Below are 23094 nucleotides of genomic sequence, written 5' to 3'. Positions count from 1 at the left end.
GCGAGGTTGTGACTTCCTGTTATTTTAAGTTAGCCAAAAATGTCAAGGTGTCGCCGCTTACATGATAAAAATATGGTCTCGGTACAATCACGGTAATTTATCTTCTTTTTAGGTTATCACTGAACACATGTCTTTTGGAGATACATTTCAAATCACTGGTTATCTTGATCGATTTTGGATGAACTAATAAAGTGTAGAGAAACTAATTTTAAGCACTGGAAGAAAAATAAAAATATCGAAGACGGGCGATTCGCAATAGTGTTGGCGAATCCCAACGCGAGAAATCTGTCGATAATTTCCAAATGCGCATTGAGTTGACAGATGTCGTGTACTGTGATTGACCAACGAGTTGCAAACTCTTGGGGGCGCATTATTATGAATTGCCCGTACTGATAACTAGTTCGCGCGCCTGTAAAAATTTACCCACAATACTCTGCGCGTTGTTAGCTGCATGTGACCCTGCTCGACGTATTTTCTTCACTAAAACCTGTGCAAGGCCATCAGCCCTTCCCTGGGCGACGAGCGAATTGGAAAGTTTGTCATTTATCTGCACCTGCAAGGCAGCGCTGCCGGTGGGCTCCAGTTTTTTAGTGAAACTGTATTAGTGTGCAATGGAAATATTTCAATGTTATTATCAAACAGCTAATACATGTATATTTTAAAATTTACAGTTTCTGTGGTCTCTTCTTCTTCACTGTGATGCACTGCATTTACTTATTAATTAGTATTGAATCACTGTTCTTAGAAACATAAGTATTAATTTAGATGTTTAATACGCATGCAGGAATCGACCATTTTCATAGAAAATATAAGTTTTGCAATATGTCAACTCATCCCTCCGAATGTGAGGGCAAAACGATTTGCGAGGCAGTGAGAAAATGATATAAGGAACATGTCTTTTCTAAGCGCCCGTACTTTCCCCGCATGTTTATGCTCAGTTGTCAGTGGGGTCACGTGACTTCAGTTATACACGAACAGCGACTTTGAACCATTGTAATTTGAAACTTAAAAAGACACCGTAATGAATATTACTTGCCCCTGCAACCTCCGTGGTTTTTGTATCTTGTAAACTAGGCCTAAATAGGATGAACTTAGGATATTTACGAGTGCAACTTAGGCTGCCATGGCCTTAACTTCCCACACCAGAAGGGAGGAGAGAAGATCTTCAGTAAGTCTGATGGTATTTTACGTCAGTCGATCTCTCGTCACTCGAAAACTGGACTTCCCACAATATATTCTTCTGTCATTAACTACTAGTACTAAGCTGAAATTTGAACTACGAATAAAATTAAATATTTATAAGTCTACATTTCTCATTATTGTTCAGAGATCCCATGTGGTCTAGTGGTTAGGATTCGTGGTTTTCACCCACGCGGCCCGGGTTCGATTCCCGGCATGGGAAAGTAGCATTTTTTTCTTTTCTCTCTTTGCAAGGTCTTTTACCAAACAAAACTAATTATCATTTCAATGACATTTTAGTAATGACAAAATTTGTTTCTTTTTGTATTTGGGGGGAAATGGTCGATAAAAAGGCAAACGCATACTTTATATATTATTTCATATTTTTTAGCTATCCTACATAGGCCCTACATGTATTTAGATAGAACTGCAGTCCTGCACGAAAGAAATGGCAAAAGTACCCGCAGAAGTAAGCGGTGAAACTTGAATTGAACTTTGGCCACTGCTCGGCAACATGATGTGGCATAACTAAGGTGGAATTTCTAGAGAGTATCCGGAGATGCTCAAATTTTGTTGGGGGCCGAAAGCCGACTTGATGAACTGCGGCTTGTACACAGGCTAGGTAGATTTCGAAATTTCAAAAATTACGTGGGTGCGACCTCCGCTTGGGGGGGGGGGACCGGTGCAATGTAGCATGTGACCCAACTCCCCAAAATAAAGACAGACAAGAAACTTCACTTGGCAATTCGTGTGGAAAAGCAATCAAAATCAACAAAGTTAACAAAAATACTTCCCAAAGGTCAGTGCAATTAGGCAACTCAGGTGGAGACAGAAAATGAAAAGGCGAAAATATTACTTTTGGTGTCAGATCCTGCATGCATGAAAGCCTTGTTTACTACGTACTACAATAATGTCGAATTAGGGGAAAGGGTTAAAGTAAACAACTACACGTGTAACTTTTACTTCTCTGCAAAAGTTTAAAACTGGAAATTCCAAATGGGAAAGGTTGGTTTACAACCTCTGATCATGGAGTTAGAAATAGATCTGGATATTTCATTTTCACGCTGATCATATATTTTCATGTTCTGCATTTATCAATGCATGCATTTTGTTTACAAAATGTAGTAAAATTCCTCTCTGTCAGCCTCATAATACTCGATTCCAGCCTTCTGCCCCCCAAGTTGCCTGGGCTGTGTGACTGAAAGGGGGTGCAGACGCACTGCCTATTTGAACCCTCCAACTTGAATGGAAAGATTTGCATAGACCGACCAGCCGTTAAAGATTTCACGAAGCACAGAATAATGTACGCATTGTTAGTTATTCCAGAGCTAACCTATTGTTCATCATGTTTACCCTCTCAGGTCGCGCTTGCGGGCTTTAAAAAAAAAAAGAACACGTTGGTTTAAAGTCCAGGACAGTCACTGTGGCACACCCTTGGTTGGAACCAGCAGGGTTTGTTGCGTTGTTTAAACCGAGGCCTTATCAGATGTCTGAAATTTACATAATTGTGTGAGGTTAAATATCCATGTATATCTTTGCGATCGCTCGACGCGAATCCACTAGAGACAGGACCGAGGCCATGGTATCAGCAGGGCTAGACGAGGGACACGGAATGGAGAACGACGGGTAAGTCAGCCTCAACTGTACCATGCACCAAGTGATCCACACGTATGGGCCTATATTGATCATGGCGTTGAAATTTCGTTAACTAATGTTGACTTCAAAAAGTAAGAATGTTTGGAATGGATGATCCAGGGTTGTGCCTCCATCATCGAAGCTCTCCGTCCTGCAGGTCCAGCGTCGAGCAAGGGGCAATTTAAATAACTGTGCCAAACGCTGCATTTGGGTCAAGCTTTCGTTAAGTTAGAAAATAGAGGTTATTCAAAAGGAACTGGAACGAATGTGTTTTTTTTTACAATCTCTTTAGGAGTTCAACTATTTCAAGCCTGCTCAAAACCAAAACAAAGAGCTCGAATACGGCATACTCAAAACAGTTAGGCTTTCGCCTTAGTAGACATACATTTTAACAAAAGAAAATTTGTATTTTTCCCTAGAGTTTGTACACTATGGGCGACATTAAATACTACATGTGCATGCATCCTTTTCTTTTTGAACTGGGTTTGCCGTGTTTTATGATTAAGGCTATGCTTAGAATGTTTTCCTAGATGTTCCATTTCTTTGTATTTAGTGGTTAGTCTGATTGTTAGGGCCAGCTTGTCCCAGATTGTCAGTTGAATCGAAGATGTTGATCGTTAGTGACCTCACTTTGGTGTTGCGTGATTTATCCTTGAACTTTAAAACAAACAAAAGCAAAAAATGGTTTGCACTGGCCATTGAAAATATGGGGTGAAAAAAAAGAAAAAAACATCGATAGGGTTCAGGTTAAATAACCCTTGAATATTTTAGAAATTTGAACAACCCATGTGAAGTATTATGACGTTTTGACCCGCAAAGAAGCTAATGTCTTGAGTAGTATACAGATATAGCCTTGTGGAATTGCTTCTGAAATGTCAGATGTCTGACGTCATGAATCTCAGTAGACCTTCTAGCGAGTCCCCATACTTCTGACATGCACAGGCAACAAATTCGGTCATCGTGCACACAATCTCCTTTAGAAACAAACAATTAAAAAACAAAACTTGAACAAAACCTGGATTGCCTGCGCGAATTCTCAACGTTTGAAGATGTAGGAATGTTCCAAAAATGACTTGGGGTTAAACGAGCTTGAAGTGGATCGGATTCTACTTGATTCGTAGAAAACCTCCAAATTTACTGGACTGGATGCAATATTCAGTTAAAATTTCAACTGAATATTTTATCTTTATCTTTATGCTAAAGATAACAGATGATTTAAATCAATATAAGTAGCTCATCTCACCGGGTAAACTAACATATCCTATAGGAATAAACCTGATTACAAGAAGTTTCATCTGAAGATGTAGAATTCGATTCAGAAGTCAAAGTAACTATTTCGGATGATCAGGTATAGTAAGTTAAGATGTTATACCTGATCAATACGGGCGATTCACAATGGCGCGTCATTTGTAACGTTGAGAGTTTGGCCAATCACAATGCACCGAAATTTGCAATTGTCGACCTATCTGTCGATGCAAAAGTATGCAGCACGTTTAATCTTGTCCAAGGGTTGACACTCTATCAAACGAACTCAATAAAGAACTAGGGTGGTTGCCATTACACCACCGATTCATTTTACTTAAAGGCAGTTTTTATGTTTTAATGTACTCGTGATCTTGCACTGCCGTACCTTCAAGGAATGTCGCAAAAGCCGCAGAGGTTGACCACAACACTAGTATTTAATAAAGATGCCACTTTACAAATCTGAGTGCTACAAACATAACCCTATTATTGAATGCTCTAGAATATGGAATACCTTGAGTACCACACTTCGCTCGGCGCCATCCTTGTCACATTTTAAACCGCTTTTGAAACAAACCTTTGAACTTCTGTTTTTTAATTATATTTACACATGTATTTTGTTGTCTTATTTGTATGATAAATTGGTAATTCAACTATTCCATAATATACTGTACTGTCTTGTAATTTAAAATTACCTCTTTGTAATCATCATGATTTTATTCTAGTTTTTATTCCCAATGCATTTTATAATTATTCTATTTACTTTTACGTGTAGTTTGTTCATTACTATTTTAATCCTTGTGGGGTTTGATTTGTCCCTGTCCTTGTTTATTTGTGCATATTGTACTATATTGTACTCGTAATTCTATCTCTTTTTATTTATTTTGACTAATTTCAGCATTGTATAATTGAGTACATTGTATCTTTGGTGTTAGTAATCCCATTTTTATTTATTTTAACTTAATTTACTTCCCAGGGCACCATGGAAGACCACAATTATACGTGAATGAGTCTCCCTGGTAAATCAAAGATAATCGTAATAGGCCTAATAATAACAACCCAATGCGCGTTTGAAAAGGGTCGACGGATTTGGCGCATTGTTATTGGCCAACGCGTTGCAAACTCTTGAAGGTGTGCTCAACTCAGCTGCATGAGTTCAAACGTACTTTGGATATCGATTTGATGGCCTGTAGAATCTTCCGTAGTACTGCATTCTCTCCCCACCCCCACTTTTCTTTTTATTCCTCGAATACCACTGAGTCAGGGCTACGCGGCCTTGGCACATTGTTAATATTCATGCCGTAATCCTGACAACCGCTGCGCAGTACGTGGAAATATTGCGTGAGCGTGTTGCGGTATTTTTACCGCATGCAGGCAGGACAGGTCAAGCATTACGTAGTTAAATGGACTGTGTATATTAAACGGTACACAATATCCGTGGTCTTTTGGCACAGCCATTTTGGACTGTAAAAAGGGGATTCATTCAAAAAATGAGAGATAAAATGCACACGAGCAAAGGAACAAATCGGGGTTACAAACTCTGTGTCGGAAATGGTCGGCTGGAGAACAGGTAAGAGGACGTCGAGTTGATAAATATCGGTTCAACATTGGTTTCCCAAAGCAAAAAGGAGTGTGTGCGTAGAACGCGTTGCGAATGGCGAATCTTCGGCTGTTTTTGGACAAATATACAATAAAAAAATTACACCCACTTGGTTGATTTAATTTTTCATGGTTGAATTTGCCTGTTGTACCAATCTCGTCCTGTGTAGGGTTGTCAGGTGGGCCTAAATGAACTAGCTACACGAGAAACGCAGTTGGTGATTGCTCATGTAATATACCATGAGAAGCTGTCGGGCATGCAAGGAGGAAATCAGCGTGAGAGAACAGCGTGCGAGGTCGCAGGGCCACGGTGCGGTCACGGCTGTTGTATGGGAAATAGGCAAAATTATCGGAATAGTTCATGGGACGTCTGTTGTGTGTGGAACAGATAACATCTCATTTTTTTCTGTCACGTATCTTAATCTATGACAAAGAGCAACGTCATGTATGTGTGACACCTTGAGTTTTAATTCCACATCCAAATTAAAAGCTAGGTATAGACAAAATAATCTTTGTCATATAAGTCTCGTCACCGTGGCCTTCGTCATCGTTGTAGGCCTACGGCCACCATCACCACCGTCACTACCGATGTCACCAATGTCGCCATACAATCACATTCATATAGTCGACTCAAACTGTCGTTGACCTTTACAGTTTATTCCTTCTTTTTTTTTCCTATCAAGGAAATTTCTTCCGCACACTCCTGATGCCCCTATGATGACATAAAATAAATCGATAAGCCCGACCCTCTTATTTCCTTCAAAATCTACAATAGAGTTTGGGATAATTTTGCAGATCTAAGGAATAGGCCTACAGAGAGCATGTGAGCACCTTGAAAGTTGACGCTTGGGGAGTGACTGCTATTAGGGTCTTGCTCAATGTAGGGTTGGTTCGAGAATTCAAAGAGATTCATGGGAAAAAGGCTTTGGAGTTGTGGTTTATTAAACCAGTTTTTCCTCATGACTTACACGAGGCACAGTGGTACAAAATCTTGATGCCGCCACGGCCTAAATTACTTCCACATTTTTACGATGTGCCTCCCATCGCTCTTGAACCTGTTTTTCCTCCCGATTTGCCCAAAATAGGAACGGCACCCTGCTAGTTGAACCTTGTGAACTTGTCCCGTTCTTGATCGACGTGTAGTAGTTATTTGATGGAGTACATGAGTACCCATTTACTTGTCTAACGAAATTCATACAAGTGAAATTTGATACTCAAATACTGCAATGTGTACTTCATCACTTCAGTTTTACAGCGTATATCGTGCATGCATTAATATTCTTATACATGTGCATGTAGGAAGCCATTTTGAAATGGTAGACTTTTCATATCAATTAAAAGTTAAAGGGTTCCAAATTGAATGGATGTAAGTCAATACTTTTTGTAGTATACATTATGTTTCGTATAGAGATAGTAACACCATGGGGTCTGGGGGCACAAAGGCCAACTACCTTAATTTTCCCTGGAAAATTTTAGAAAATATTTTTGAAAAGTAGAAAGGGAAAAATGAAATAAAACAAAGAAGGGATGAAAGGGAATAAAAATCCCCCCCACAACCGCTACTGATACGTTGTCAATCTGCCGCTGCCCAGAAAGAGCTGTAGCCTTTGCCCGTACTGGCATCGCCCATAAATATGTACAGATTTTACCATTTTTTTCCAGGGATGTGATATCCTGGATATAACTATCTGCCAAAAATATAATGCTGTTTGCATTTACCAATTCCCACAGATATCAGCAAGAAGATGAAGCTGCGGGACGTGACGGAAACCCAACTGAGAAGGCAGGGGAACCACATGGGTTTGACGAAGTGGAGTAAGTCTTTACGCAATTTCCTGGGAAAATTAATCCAGGTTTTGTTTTAATTTGTACATTCACCCTTTGATGCCAGCATTTAGGTATTTTACGTCGCGGATTTGTATCTTTTGTTATCAGAACCTTTTATACAACTGCTACAACTTTTATTTTCATTTGCCTTTTTCTACAGTTTAAGTATATCGGCACACCATGGAAAGACAAAATATGACGTGTAAGTTTCTTTTTAAAATTTTGTTTTCTCTAGCACTATTCTGATTTTTTTCTACGGTTATATGCTGTTTCAGTAATAAAACTTTAGACTGTCACATATCGCAACGAGTATGCCAATTTTGAGGTGAACAAACAAGCCAACAATGTCTCTATGCCGCTTGGGATATTTTGTAAAAAATGCTGGATATGATTTTCATCAAGGGCCCACCTCAAGGCTACGTGATCCAGGTTCAGGTGTCGAATTATAGATCAAACGGTCATCATGCCTTCAATTGCTCCGATATAATAAAAATCGTCGCATGTGGGGATTCCTGATAATGTCACCTTTCGACAGACACTAATATCAACAATTTCGGCACACAGCTTAGGGAGATAATTTAGAAATTGACGGCTGTGTCCATTATACCGAAATTTCAAATAGTTTTGCAAGTGACTTTCTATAACATACAAGCACAGTTACACGAACTACGTTCCGAACAGCAAGGACTAGAGTGTAACCCATTCTGTGATCGGACATGAAATGACCGTCATTTGTAGTTATCGAATTGCCTCTAAATGTACCGACCCCCCGTAGTCGGGCTCTGAATCTATTTCTACTCGTTTTTGTTTCCTCCTTTCCCCAGGGAAGCCGCACAGAAAAGGAAGAACCCCGGGGGTAGGACAAAGGACGAGCGCTCCGTCCCTTCCTACTGGTTCCTCCTCATGGTTGTCCTCCTGGGTGTGGGATTCTTTGTCGCCCTAGGTTTGGGTCTGGGGTTGGGTCACCCCGATCCAAAATTAAATCCTTACCAATTCTATAATGGTGCTGTGGCATCCGATCGCCTACTCTGCTCTGAAGTTGGAAGGTAAGGAAATCTTACTATACGTGTGTATTTCTGTATTTGTCTGGATTTTGAAATCTTGAAGTGTGTTTTCATGCGTATATATATCACATTGCATGTTGACTGTTTTTCAGTTTAAAAGATGAAACAAAAGTGCGCCTGTGACTACTTTGAAGCATTGTGACATGTAACTGAGTTCTGTGTTACATCATAATACTCAGTGCTGTAGTTAAGTCCATCACAAATCCTTTCGCAAGTCCAGTGACAAGTCCTTTCACATGACCAGTCATACGTAACAGAGCGAGCAGAGACAAATGAATGCGTTTGCCCCATTTTATTTGGTCCGTTTTCCTATATACACGTAGTTTGTTTCTTGATTTATGTTCATAAAGCCGTATCCTCTTCGAGTGATCCCTGTTCACCACTTCCCACGTTATATCGCGTTATTGGGGCGTGATCCCTGGCCACATGATGTTTCAGGTTTAATGGCTTCTGGGTAGCGCCTCGTGAACAAAGATACTGACAAATGATAAGAGCAACCAGCAATGGGTCTGGATAGCTCAGTTGGTAGAGCACCGGTACGGTATTTCGGAGGTCGTAGGTTCAAATCCCGCTCCAGTCAATTTTTTTGTTCATCTTTATGACCATTTTATTTAAATAGGCCTACACTGTAACTTGACTGAAGACTGAATGACTTGTGAGGGACTGTCAGGGACTTATGCACTGCTCCTCGTTCCTCATGACATAAATTATTTCGTGTGCTCATCAAAGGATGCCACACTTCGTTGACATTTTAACGATTCTGAATACAATAAAACGCCAAAACCTTCCGAAGACCATCGTACATTGGCTCATTTTGCAGCTTGTATGTTGTGTAAAATATCTCTGAAATCAAAATAATTTGTAATCGTGAAAGCAAAAGCAGATAAGTTGGTGCCTCGGTTTAATAAGATGTCAAACCACATTGCTCTTTTTTCTTTGACTCATTCTGTGCGCATGCGCACACCTCAGGGATTTAATGAAAAACGGCGGCAACGCCTTAGACGCTGCCATAGGAACAGCCTTTTGTGTAGGCGTGCTAAACCTTCACGTTGGTGGTGTGGGAGGAGGCGGCTACCTGACTTTCTACAATAAGAGTAGCGTGAACGTGGAGAACGGAGTCACGACCGTGGCCATCAATGGACACGCGGTGGCGCCTGCCGGGGCCAGCGAGGACATGTTCACTGACCGCGAAGGCGAAGCTACTCAAGGTAATGTCCACCAAACGCGCATTACCAGGGCAGCATATTGTAGGTCAAAATATCTTAAGCCTTCGCTTCAAACCTTTTTTGTTAAGTCAATTATTCTGATGATATTTTTATTTAATCTTTGTTCCCACGATTTATGGATGTGCGAAAATATGGGAGTTGATGTCAAAATGTTGACTCTTTAAGTTTATGATTAAGGCTGGGGTCTGTTTGTATTTCCGTAAAGTAGGGAGACCTTGGCACCACTCCCTATTAATTGTGACATTTTTTGTAAAATTTGGAATTTTTAAAAAATCATTTACTACTACTTTTTGTTCACACTGATAGATATTACTCAATATGATGTACCAAACTTGTAATAATGTGTGCTGCTATACCCCTGGAAGGAATCTTGTTCTTCACAGTAATTATACCAGTTCGTTAGAACATACGATCATTTTGTTGTGTCTTGGACCTATTTGATTAATTCCGACTTGGCCAAAGTTGCACCAATACGCAGAACAACCTTGGCAGTACACAAGGACACTCAAAAAACTGATCTTAAGGCTGGAATTGCAAAAGAAAAAATCATCAAAGTGTTAAAAACCGCACCAAGCCATCAAAACACTAAATAAAAACACGGGCTGTCCCCAGAATGGGTGAATGCATCTGTAGATATTGAGGCTTAACCTGACGACAATCAAAGTGTGGCAGCCGACATGAAGATTACAGCACAGAGGAGAGAGGGCTATTAACGATATCATTGAATTTATAAGTGTGCTTAGTACAGTATTTGTCAATCAGCATGAATGATGTTATCTCTCAGGTGGCATGGCTATAGCGATTCCAGGCGAAGTGGCCGGTCTCTACCAAGCGCACAAAACATACGGCGGGGCGCTGTCGTGGGCAAGCCTTGTGGAGCCCTCCATCCGACTGGCGAAGAGAGGGTTTTCGATCGGTGAGGCACTCGCCAATGCCATTGCAGCAAACGAGATGGCCATTCGTGCAGATCCAGGATTGCGGTAATTAAATCCATCTGAATTTTCACTCAAAAACGTCCAGTCCCTAGTTTAAATTTTCGAGATTCAGAGAATGTGTAGAGCAAAATTGCGTTGTAAGAAACAAAAACTATACATGGCAACAGTGTATCTGCCAGAGGAATACGAAATTTGAGGGGCCAGGTTACTTGGGAAATGGATAGCATTATCGTGTCGAGTGGAAAGTTGAAACAAGGTATTTCACGTTTTGTGCTGCTACCGACGAAAATTTTTAACACTTTCAGAGTTTACACAAGCCCCATGAAACTTACCCGGAATTCTCTGTGCTAATTTCTTGCAGTGAAATACTGATGGATGGTGATGGACTTAAGCAGCGCGGGGAGGAAGTTGTCTTGCCCAAATTGGCGGCAACTCTTGAGACCATCGCTGCGTCAGGAGCCGATGGATTTTATAAAGGAGAGTTGGCACAGAAGATTGTGGACGATGTGAACGATACAGGTGAGCCGCTTCGGGCATGCTTCCTCATACATCCCTCGCAAGTTGCCAGCGCATCTTCTAAAATGTGATGTCTATTTTGTCAGTACATTATATAGCGAGAGTGTCCAGCTGAATTAAATTTGGATGAGTAGTTTTCACGTAGTCCTGATGGTCAAGAAGGTCACTGATTATATCGAAGTGCTAGAAGACTACTGCATCAGCGTGTTATGTTCTCATTGTCAAACTTTTCCATGCAATCTTAGGAGGCAATATCACTTTGGAGGACTTGAAAACCTACAGCGCACATATTTCGCAAACGGTGTCGGTGGAGCTTGGTGGCGGGGAACTGTATGCTGCAAGGGGTATAACAGCCTATGCCCCGCCTCCACCGTCCAGTGGCATTTTGACAAATTACATCCTGAATATTCTGGAAGGTAAGATGATCATGATTCTGTGTGGGGATGGTTATTACATCTTGGAATGGTGGTAGTTTGTTTTTGGTATATAACACCGGCACATTTTTCGTTGTTGAAATCTTGTTTCTTGAACTCCATTTTTTCCTCAAAAACGCCCTGGTGTCATGCATACTTGTTGTTAAAAAGAAGTAAGATGAGTAGCCACGTGACCCTTGCCATATTCCCCTTTAAACTCCACTGTATTTGCGTTTTTCCAAAGGCTACGACTTATACTGGGGAAGCACAGCGAACACGGAAAATGAAGTAGAGACTTACCACCGTATGTTGGAGGCGTACAAATTCGCCCTGGCTGACCGAAGTCGGCTTGGTGATCCAGAATTTGAGGAAAGCGTGAAGGAGGTAGAAAATAATGAAGAACATTAATTTCTCACGTCCAGAAGGGAGATAAATATAAAAACGTTTGGCTGATATATTTGTTAACTGCAGTAATGATAAAATACAGTCATGGTGTTTTTAGAACATTGAAGTCATTTTAAGAACCTCCCTTGACTGACATTCTAATTTTTGATTAAATTAAAAATGTTTTAATAAAAAGAAAATGTTGTGTTTTTATCCACTTCAAAATGTCTCTCATTATTTCCATTTGGATCCAGGTCACGGATGAATTGGTGAAAACTTCGACGGCTACCGCTACCAGGGAGAAGATCCAGGACAAAGCTTTAAAATTCCCAGAATACGGGAGCAAGTACGCGCCCAAAATGGACGCCGCTGGTGGTGCCACACACATCTCGGTCAAGGACAAGGCGGGGAATGCTGTCTCCTATACCACATCCATCAGTTCCGAGTACGTGCATAATGTCCTGGTTTTGCCATGAGGGTCTGAGATAAAAAGAATTGATTTTGGGTTAAACATGATGAAAAGCCCGGCAATAATAATAGCTCTATTTATTGGTAACATGATTACCTACTGTACTATTAATAGAAATGTTAAGATTATTGTCATAATGAGCATTACAAAACAAATGTAAATGGACAAAGCGTTTGGAGATTGGCAGTGAACATCTGAACATCTGCAGTAGGTAGTGGTAATGGAAGAATGGCGCCTTTCCACATGTCGTTTGGAAGCAACTATGACAGACATGTATTGTTTGTGACAAGATGATCCGCCCAGGTGTATGATTTATAATATGAGGGTAAATTTTGAGGTACAGTCGTGTGAACTGTGAAACAATTTGCCTATTCAATCAAATCTGTGGTTATCAAAGCCACAATTAAAAACCGTTTGCTTAAAATTTATACTGCATATTGCGCTCAGGCGTTTAGACCTACAAGGCAGTGCGAAATGGTTGCAGATGTTTTCAACTGTCATTTGGTGAGAGATATCAAGCTTATGCCGGTAGGTCTTTCATTTTCATCTCTTTCTGTTTGGCAGCTTCGGTGCCAAAGTACGCGGTACACGAACCGGGATCATATTCAACGCGGCCATGGGCGATTTCTCGCTGCCGAGCAGCTCTGCCGTGCACGGGCTGCAGCCGTCACCTGCCAACTTCATCAAGCCGGGCAAGCGACCCCTGACGTCCATGACGCCCCTTGTCCTCGTTGATAAGGATGACGAGGTCAAGGCCGTGATTGGGGCGTCTGGTGGGCTGCAGATGATCACGGCTTCTGCCATGGTAAGCGAAATACAACCGCATATGGAAAGTTAAGAGGTGTTTTAGAGTCAATTAAACCTTCACAAATTTCGGATTGTATCCCAAAACCAGAGCTTAACTCTGCAATATTCAAAAATTAAGTATTGTCCAAGAGCTAAAACCTGTTAATTTGCTTATATCAATGGTAAAAAAATTCCCACATTAGAAACGATGTTTCTAAAAAATATATCTCACAGAAACGTCTCATAAAACGATCTTGGAAAAAAATATACTTCACTTTTTGAACATATATACTTGATGGCACTATAGGCTTTCGTTGTAGTTGCACTTGTCGGTGACAATGTCTTCCTCCATGCTCCCACGTAGATGGCAGTACAGACTATTTGGTTCGAAGATAATGTTATCGACGCAATGGAGAGAGCCAGATTCCACGCGGATCTCAGCCAAGTCAGCGCCACCGACTTGGTGGAGTACGGTCACGAAAGTGCACTAGATTCTGTAAGTTCATTTCCACCGTGTTGCTGTATTAGGCCGAGTGGTACCAGGAGAATTTGGGACTATTTTTGGACTATTCGTTCTAGCTTGTTCCGAATTCCACATACTCTGTATACATGTACATTACAACCATAGAGCTGTACAGTCGAAACTCGTTAATAAGAGCACTGTAAATACAAGATTCTGCTCATAACAAGGAACTTTTTAGGTCCCAATCCTTTCTTTTTCCTTTTTCATTGTTTTCATTGATGATAATACCAGTTTCCTGTTATAACAAGGTAATTTGCCAAGTCCGAAGGACCTTTTATTCAACGAGGTTCAGCTGTATATAGCTCTATGATTACAACAGAAATTTATAATTAATCAAAGATTATCGTTATTAGAGTTACAGTGTAGGATCATTCGAAAGGTTCGGTGCTGCGATATTTGATGTGGTGATTAGTGAAACTGTACATTAACTTTCGTAGGCCCATGCCAAAAGTTCATGATGATATGTATCGACACAATATAATATACTGTACAGCATGGCTCTGCATCCCTATTTGCCTTAGTATTTCAATTCAAAATGCTGCAAATATTGTGGTTATATATCAAACCATCGTCCAGCATATTATAGCTAGGTCTACTCCAGGTGTTATAGCTTTAAAGTATCCCAGTAACAGGCGCAGTTGTTAGGATTCTGTTCTGAAACACCAGATGAGTATATTTCGTTATTGAATTGAAAGATAAACAGAGCAAGACATCTAGAAGACTGCGGGTCACGTCGGGCTGTACGCCCGGGCTGCCTCACGGCAAATCAATCCCCACCCTTTTTCTACTATTTTGGCAAAATCAACTGCTGATCAATTTGTGTTCATCAATATTCTATTTCAGACTGTTATCGGCGGCTTGTCAGCACGTGACCAGATAGAAGACAAAAATCTGCCCTTGGTGTCAGCCGTCAATCTCATCATTCAAACGAAGAAGAACAGATGGTATACCAACTCGGACAACCGTGCCCCCGGCTCAGGATATGCACTCTATTAACTCTCTGCAGATGATGTGTTCACATACAAACCCCATTTTCTGCCCAGGTGATAAATATTGAAATATCATTTTAATGAAAGATAATAATACTTTTTTTACAACACCATACTGTCAAATTTTATTTCAAGCCAATTTTGAGAGTCAATGTCGTACTTACGTGGATCTTTTTTATAATTTGCTTTCATCACAAAAGTATATATTTATGATTACACGTATGTGCCGAACAGAACAAAGTATAAAAATTATTTCTGTCTTTGATAGAGTTTGTGCTTGCTTTTATGCAGAAAGAGCACGTCAGCACGACACCTCCCCCCGTTTTGGTTTGTTTAATTTTCTTCGACTGACCGTCCTCACTTTTACAAATTTGTTTCTTATGTTTTAGTTGGGACGATCAGTTCTGTATTTTGTAGCATTGTGATAAGCATAAAAAACCAGGGCTTTCGGGTGACGACGCAGTAAAATAAATCCTGAAGGATCCTTGGCGAGGGCGGGGAGGAAGCCACACCCAATAAAACTCCTCCGAAGATTGTTTTGATGTCATAAAACAGTTTAGCACTGGCGTATAACCGGTGACTTGGAGGGAGGGCTGAAATCAAACGAACTGTGGTTTCCAATGTCTTCATATGTTGATTCATGTCCAATGGGGTCACCCGAGGAGCACAGACATCCATGGGAACCCCCCTTCCATCCCACGTAGTTACGCCTCCGCGGTTTAGCAATAAATGTAGCGTTATTGTGTACATCAAGAGCTTCCGCAGAAGTGGAAAACAAAATTTGTATCGATTGCACATTTGTGATTGAAAACATCGCTGTTCCCCGAGCTTGATTCAGTCTCGGATTTCTTTTATTGTAGGAGACGATCTCGCCAAATCAAGTACACGCGTAGCCGGGTTGATCATGTTTGTTGGCCTTTTGCGAAAAGATCGCGAAATCCATTCATTGGGCAGCACAAATATTATTCTGCACAGTTTTCACGAAACTGCTTGCTTTTATGGACCACGTGGCATTGTATTTATTCAAAACTTACAGAGTGCCAATTTGAATATTTTGTTACCTATGTTTCCCCTTTTAATGCTACCGATTGTTTCGGGTATCTTATGTGAAATTTGCGATCACTTGTAAAAAAGTTTATTCTAGATTTAAATGTTCATGTACATGTGTACATTATTTTAATTTTTAAACTAAATTGAGTTTGATATGTAACAAAAACACTGTGTATTTTATGGAGTAATAAATTATGTGGTTGGTTTATTATACATGTATAAATGTATTTTTTGGTGCACCATGTTGCACTATTAATGTCTAATTCTCTTTCAGCTAATTTGGCGTTTCAACGAGGCAAGGTCATTCGGGATAAAAACATATGACATCTCATCCAGTTGACTGAGTCAGAGCTGTATCCATGTATAGAGAGAGTTCCGCCAACTTCAGACATTGGTACCTAAATAGCTGTTCATTAATGCGTGGTAACTATCTATGTTCACTGACGAATAATCCACCGGTTTTTGGTTCCAGTTTGATTTGAGATACTCCTGTCGCAACTCCAGTGGTGTAAATTTGTGCCGAAAATTTGGGGGATGACTTGCCCGGCCAAGAAAATTTCTAAAACCGGGGGGGGGGACGGCGACACCATATGAATCTATATAGGCTAGAGGTCAGTGTTCAAGATATCATCTGTAATATGTATTCAAAATAACATATTTATGATTTTTGAAATTGTTTTCCGATTTTTTAGTGGTACTGAATGCATTTTGATAGTTGGAAGTTCGAAACATTCTTGTCAATCCGCTGTAATTTTTTGCTCACCACAAAATGTGAGTGTGTGGGGGGGAATGATTCAATAGACCCCCTCCCCTCCTCAAAAAGGGGGGTATATACCCCCATCCCCTGGGATTTACTCCCATGCAAAACTCTCTATAAACAGTTTTTCTCTATTTGAGCATCATAAGTCTGAAAATTGCCCAAATCCGGAGATAGTGAGTGGTGTAAAGAAAAAATATTACTTATTACATCTACTTATAGGTTGCTGCCACATGACACTGACGTCGTACATCAACCCTCCTCCCCTATTTTTTTGCTTGAAAATATTTATATCAGTATATGTAACGATCTTCAATACAAGTTATTTCGTGCTCAAAGTACCTAAAAAATCACTGACAACTTCGAAAACTCAGAAGTCTAAAACGATGACAAAGTAAATTAAACAACGTTAACGGTTGCTTCAGACAAAATTAAGCTTGAGATTTCTGGACATCATAAGCCTGTCATCTACAAAGTGTGTTGCCCGTATACTTTTCCAAAAATTCCTCGCTTCAACACTGGGCCGGGCTAGCTGGACATCCTCCGGAACACCAGTTTTAGTACAAAACTTTTCAAATACCACAAAACGCTAACGGGCTTGCCTCATCCTGAGGCTAATGTCGGTACATATAAAAAGTACTCAGAAATGTGCCAGTTAAAATATCAATAAGAACCCTGTAACATTTGTTACAGTCTTGGATATACGTCATTTTAACTGAGCGTATTTTTTGTGTGTGCATGTTTTTGGTAAATAAAGTGGTTTGTTTTAACTATATGTATTTTTTTTATATTCTTAACAGTGCCAATAGAAATTAAATTTCTGTAGGCCTATTTTTATGATGCGGACAAAAATTTCTAATCTGATGTCAATAAAATTACACTGGAATGGACTTCTGCACACGGAGTCTTGCTTGTACCGTTGAAAAGGGGGACGTACGAAAATGGGTCGACGGGTTGCGTTCTATTTATATTCAGCTCATTAAATCGTTCCTATTCTAAGAATTCTGAGTAGAACAAGGCACTCAGCAGACGTTACTCCTGTCAATCTGAGTGGCCTAGCACAGCTGAAATATTCTCAAAACGGCGGCATGAAATGATACTACTTCCTATTTCTCGAATGCTCTTTTTGTTTACACTTATCTGGGACACTCCCCGCGCAAAGTATGGTCTCTTTATTTGAGCATAATGAGTCTGAACATTGTCCAAATCCGGAAATTGTTTATTACTTCCATTTAGTTTGCTGCCACATACCAAAAAGTTATTCTGATAGGCCTGTCTGCGGGTGCACCTACGTAACTATATAGGCCAGAAATATGTCCGCCGAGCTCATTAATAAAAGTTATAAACTCAAAAATATTCTATATTTGAGGGTTCTGAGAGCCACGGAACTGGGGAATTGAAGAAATATGACGCTGAACCTCTCGGTCGAACTCAGGTCTTTCAATTCTGAGCACTTTGGATGAAGTCGGTCAAAAAGTGGCACTTTTTCGTTTGGACGGTGAGAGGGATGCATTTCCAAAATAGCTACTTTTCCGGGCAGTGAAATTTCCTTCATTTTAGAGTTGGTCTGCTTTGGGTGAGAATTTCTCAAAACTTTATCGGTCAACCCACTAAAAATTGAAAGGAAAATGAAAGAGGACATGTGGAACATCATTCGTCTGTACAGCCTGAACACTTGTGAGAGTTGTATTTTGAAAACATTTGTGAAGTATGGGGATTTATCACTCACTGCTGTCCATGGGAATTTACTTGCTGCGGTGCACCCCTGTGAAATGAGGCCGAAGTTGCGCGCGCGTATAACCCCAACTGACCTCTGCTTTTTGTGCGTGCGCTGTTGCCATGACTTACCAAACTGGGTTGGGTGTGACTGACAGTCGGACGGTTCCATAGTCCGAATGGTCGATAGTTCGAACGCACAAAAGTCTCATAACTGGGGTATAGGGTTCGTAAACCCGAACATTTGGTGCGATAGTCCGAAGGTTTGTTTGTCCGGTGGTTATTTGTTAATTTAGGATAAAGTTTAATTTAGGATAAAGTTTAAAATATTAAAAAAAAATTTACGTGGATTAAGTCCAGAATATCTATTACAGTCTGCGTAGCTAAGATAATGGTGTCCTCCTTTCCTATCCCTCAGTTCATAGCAGGATAACAACCGGGGATCATGCCTTTGAATTTACTGCAACTACATTGTGGAATAGTCTGTCTTACCATAGAGCTTGTAGCTCTATGGTCTTACAACGTCAGGTGTGCCTTGTACTGAGTAGTCAGTGTGCAGACCGTCATTCAACTGAGTGTTGTTGAAAGCACACCTGTTCACTTCTGTTCGTCAGTAGTTTTAATGGGCATCTTGCCCTTTTAATCGGATTTGTGTGTGCGTGTGATTTTGTTGCAAACGACGAAATCACGTTTCTTGCAGGCGACAATTTGTATACACAGCCACGTGCTCTACTCTACACATGACATTTTGTTTTCAAAATCTGAAGCTGGCGCTATTACACCTCTAGAGGGGGTGACTGGTTTTGTGCTCTGCCATGGGATAGCGTTTGTTTAAACTGGGGATGAACTCCTGTCCTGGAATGAGTGTGGTGTGGCATACCATAACCTGGAGATCAGAGTCAGGCTCGTGTACCATTCACCCAACAATATAATTTCAATTTCAATTTATTGTCCACAGAAATTCAACTTTCATCCACTGGCAAGTCTAAAAGGGCGACATATAAACCATTAAAATACACAACATGCACATCACTAACCAATTAATGTTACAGTACAATTAAAAGACCAAAGTACGGGAACATTACACAGAACTGTAAAAAAAATCTCAGATTTTTGAACTTTAGAGCAAATGTTAATAAAGTGGGCGCTGCTTCTATAATTTCATTTAGGCTATTCCAGTATTGGACATCGCATTGTACGAGACTATTTTTGTGTAATGAAGTTGGTATCAACATGTAATTCCTTTTGAGAGGTACTTCTGGTATGATATGAGTGAACATTTGAGGTAAGTTTCAAGTATGATTTAAAATACAGTGGCAGCTTATCATTCATACATTTATACATAAACTTACCTAACTGATATTTATAAAGGTCAAATACCTTTAGCACTTTATGTTTAGAGAACAATCGGGCCGTGTGGTCAGACTCGGTGTAACTAATGCAAGCTGTGGTGTAACATTCAATTTCAATAGCTTCTTGATTAAAATATGTGGAACGATCGCTTTGAAAGCACTCGAGAAATCGATAAAAACTGAGCAGACAAAAGACTTAGGCCTATTTAGATGTGTATACAGCTAATGGAGATAAAAGGCAACTGCATCCTCAATACCTCTGTTTTCTAATATGCAAATTGAGATGAATCAACATTACCAACTTGACTGTTCAAAACTTGTAAAAGAATCTCCTCAAAGCTTTCCATAATGTTGGAAGTTAAGGCCACTGAATTCTTGATTTTTTGGCACAGGAATTATAATTGAAGATTTCCAACACTGTGGAATAAAACCGCTATGTTAGAACCAACTGGAAAATTTGAGGCAATTTGCTGGCTACACGAGCGTAACACTCTGCATGAGATACCAACAGGGCCACAGGCCTTATTCAGAATGGTTCTTGAAATCAATCTGCTTAACATCATGCGCACCCACAATAACACTATCACCAGAGTCCTTAACCATAGATCGGATTGCACAATACGTTCATTATCAGGCATGAATTCATTAATTTTGTGTCGCATCTACAATAAAAAGCATTGAAACTGTCTTCAAAATCCAGCCTACTGTCCGTACCTGACTTCATCTGTCTTTGTAGCCAGTCATGGTTTGCATAGTTTGCCATGCAATACTTAGATTCTGGTCATTAAAGCTCTCCAGTTTTCGTTTGTAGTGGTCCCTTCCGGCCTTCTTGATTTGACTCTCAATCTCTTTGTGGACTATGTTCAGTTCTGTTCAAGTTTTTCTGTTTATAGGAAAGCCACTTAGCAACATGAAGAAATGGTTCCTTTGTTCCATTAGGCTTGTGGAGCAGAGACCTCGGTCAGGACCCCGTGAACTTCTCCAGGGCAATATGCAGTTGTACAGTTTCTGACTCGTTCAAAGAAAAACACTTCAGTCTCCATTTGGCCAATTTGCTTGACATCATGATAGTGATATGTACCGTTTCAAGCTGAGTTGTCCTTTGCATTTTCGCCAGAAACTATGGGAGTACAATGAGCAGCAAACAGTCTGTCACAGGGAGAGACAGGAGCTGTGTTGTCGGCATGGTTAAAATTTGAAAGATTTCACTGAAATGGTAACAAGACATCGCTGTTAGGTTGAAGGGACTCCGCAGAACTTGAGATCTGGACCAGTGCATGCAGTACCGAAAGGCATTTTGTTAATTCCCACAAATAGCAGTACTCGGTAGTGCCTCGAATGTCACCATTTTCAGGAACATCCGGTTTGGGTCCAAAGAGAACGAGGTTTGCTTGTGCTTGCAGTAATGCAAACAGAGCTTGCTGGTCGTAACGATTAGGTTCTGTGACCATAACCCCAGGGCCTAGTAAAAGTTGAGTCCGCTGACTGCAGTTGATTACCATGTATATGGGCGGTCGCTTCTTGTAGACGCGCTGCTTTTCACCATCCTGAATGGGCGTCTGCCTTCTTCGACGGAGCACCTGTTTCTACGTCCGTTAGTGGAGATCACGAGTTCAGGACACAAGGCTTTGTCGCCGTCTTCCAATCCCTTATCAGAGACTTGTTTGATCACGGAGTGGGTGCTCACTGGTACCCACACTCGTTTAACATTACAATTATGCAATTAAAGAAAGTGAGGGAACAGTGCATTTGCAGACGATAGGGTTTCGTCTGTTTATAGGTACTGAACAGTTTGACAGCAGGCCTGTCGTCCTCTGAAATTCAGAGCTTGTTTCTTTGGATAAATTCCTTAAGACAAAGGTATGCCAAAACAATTGTTGACCGCTGTGGTGTGGGATATGACGTTTTGAACACCCAAGGGACGCATAGCTCCCCGTATCTGATATAAAATCATTTCAGTAATACTTTTTGACTTTTCCCCTCACGTAGAGCTAAGTCTACAAAATAATTAAGACAATTTCTATAATCGTTTAAAAAGCATACTCAAATCATTATTAAAGACAATTGTTTTTATGGAAAGACTTAAAATAAACACTTCGTGTATGAACAGGCTTAAATATCACTAAATGTGGATAAAATATTACCAAAGAATATAGATAAAACCATACAAGACAGGACAACAATCAGGCAATTTACGCACCGACCAACTATTGCAATAAATTCCAAGCACTCTAAACCCAACATGTTTCCAGTAGATGAACCTACAACCGGACTCGAAACCAGGTAACCGGACTAACAAAAGTAGGCACTGAAAATACCACCAGACCTAAGTGTCTTTGCCCACTGCTAAATTAAAATACATGATATTCCCTTAAACTGCTATATGCTAAATTGCTATATTCTGTTTATAATATACCTGCATAAATTCTCGTCAATTGATTGATGGATCGTTGATCACGTGTTATTAAATTATTCGCTATATTCAACGGTTGCCGTTGGCTAAAACTTCATTCAATTGACTGGTTTCCGCCCCCATTTCATATATCTCATTCCCAGTAAGAAAGAGAACAATAATCTAGGGATGGAACCAGTCTAACATTGCACGGTACATGTGCTACCCGGTACCAGTGGGTGGCGCTTCGGACACGAATCTATTTCGCCAAATGACGCACGGGAAAACACGATTGGGACCTAACAGAAAAGGATTTGTGCATGTATTATATAAAACAAATAATGCATGTTTCAAATCTGTGCAATTTTCCTTTGGTGGCAGACGAAATATACCATACCACTTCCACGAGGCGAATCTTACCATTGGTCTCATAAACGTTCATTAATTCTATATACAGTCTGCTAGCCGCACTCCATCATGTAATACATATAGATACAGTTTTTGCTGTTATTTCAGTATTTTCTGTTTCCGTCTGCCTTGTCTGGTGGTCCCCTTAGTGGGGTGTTCTAACATCATAATATCATGACGTATAATTTACAAAATAGATCACCAGAGTATTTAATTATCGTGCAGAGTTTCTAATCCCGGTTGTTCAGTCTCTATAGCCAAGTTTTCATGGAGTCTAGGTCGATGTTACCTCCGCACAAGATGATCCCCACATTCTTAACGTCTGGGAACGCGGCTTTGAATTTGTCTGACATCACGGCAGCCACGCCCACCCCCGCTGAGGGCTCAATACACAGCTTCATACACTGCCACACCAGCTTAGTACTTTCCTGCAGGGATTAGAAAAAAAATACATGTATTTCTTTTAGGTGAATCGAAGGCATCATCACTTCGGACGATAGTACTTTCCTGTGAGAGGAGGATTTTTCTTTTTCAATTATATTTTTTTTCCGGAGTATTTCCAGAGGTCTCATAAAATTACTTTTGGCGTGTCGACCAATCCCTAAACGCAAATTTCTAGGCTTTGTAACCTC

At 40.4% G+C, this 23094-nt stretch overlaps 2 protein-coding genes and 1 non-coding gene across 15 annotated transcripts in view; 2 read left to right on the top strand and 1 right to left on the bottom strand.

The window, feature by feature from the left end:
• The first annotated feature begins 1330 nt into the window (after positions 1–1330).
• Trnae-uuc (transfer RNA glutamic acid (anticodon UUC)) lies at positions 1331–1402 on the top strand. Its single transcript has one exon. It is a non-coding gene; the product is annotated as a tRNA-Glu (tRNA).
• A 1187-nt stretch (positions 1403–2589) lies between these two features.
• LOC110984839 (glutathione hydrolase 1 proenzyme-like) lies at positions 2590–17484 on the top strand. Of its 3 annotated transcripts, XM_022245383.2 has the most exons (14): positions 2590–2805; positions 7387–7470; positions 7643–7684; positions 8307–8528; positions 9516–9754; positions 10557–10752; positions 11069–11226; positions 11469–11639; positions 11881–12020; positions 12275–12465; positions 13054–13294; positions 13640–13771; positions 14642–14841; positions 16112–17484. In XM_022245383.2, exons 1-13 carry the CDS (start codon positions 2705–2707, stop codon positions 14792–14794), a joined length of 2070 nt encoding a protein of 689 aa, XP_022101075.2. In that variant the 5' UTR covers positions 2590–2704; the 3' UTR covers positions 14795–14841; positions 16112–17484. The 3 variants fall into 3 exon arrangements, with proteins under 3 accessions (XP_022101075.2, XP_022101074.2, XP_022101076.2); XM_022245382.2 differs by lacking the exon at positions 16112–17484 and having other exon boundaries at positions 14642–16048; XM_022245384.2 differs by lacking the exons at positions 2590–2805; positions 16112–17484 and adding an exon at positions 5443–5626 and having other exon boundaries at positions 14642–16048.
• Positions 17485–20132: 2648 nt separating this feature from the next.
• LOC110984840 (serine racemase-like) overlaps positions 20133–23094 on the bottom strand; it is a 35024-nt gene continuing 32062 nt past the window's right edge. For all 11 annotated transcript variants that reach the window (XM_022245392.2, XM_087141717.1, XM_087141715.1 and 8 more), the window contains one exon: positions 20133–22890. In XM_022245392.2, the coding sequence (XP_022101084.2) occupies positions 22714–22890 (177 nt within the window). In that variant the 3' untranslated portion in view covers positions 20133–22713. The remainder of the gene's footprint in view (positions 22891–23094) is intronic.

This window comes from Acanthaster planci, linkage group LG09 (genome assembly GCF_054643075.1).
Source record: "Acanthaster planci isolate LZ-2023a linkage group LG09, COTS_SCS, whole genome shotgun sequence".
NCBI lineage: Eukaryota > Metazoa > Echinodermata > Asteroidea > Valvatida > Acanthasteridae > Acanthaster > Acanthaster planci.
This window is presented reverse-complemented; position numbering and strand designations above follow the sequence as displayed.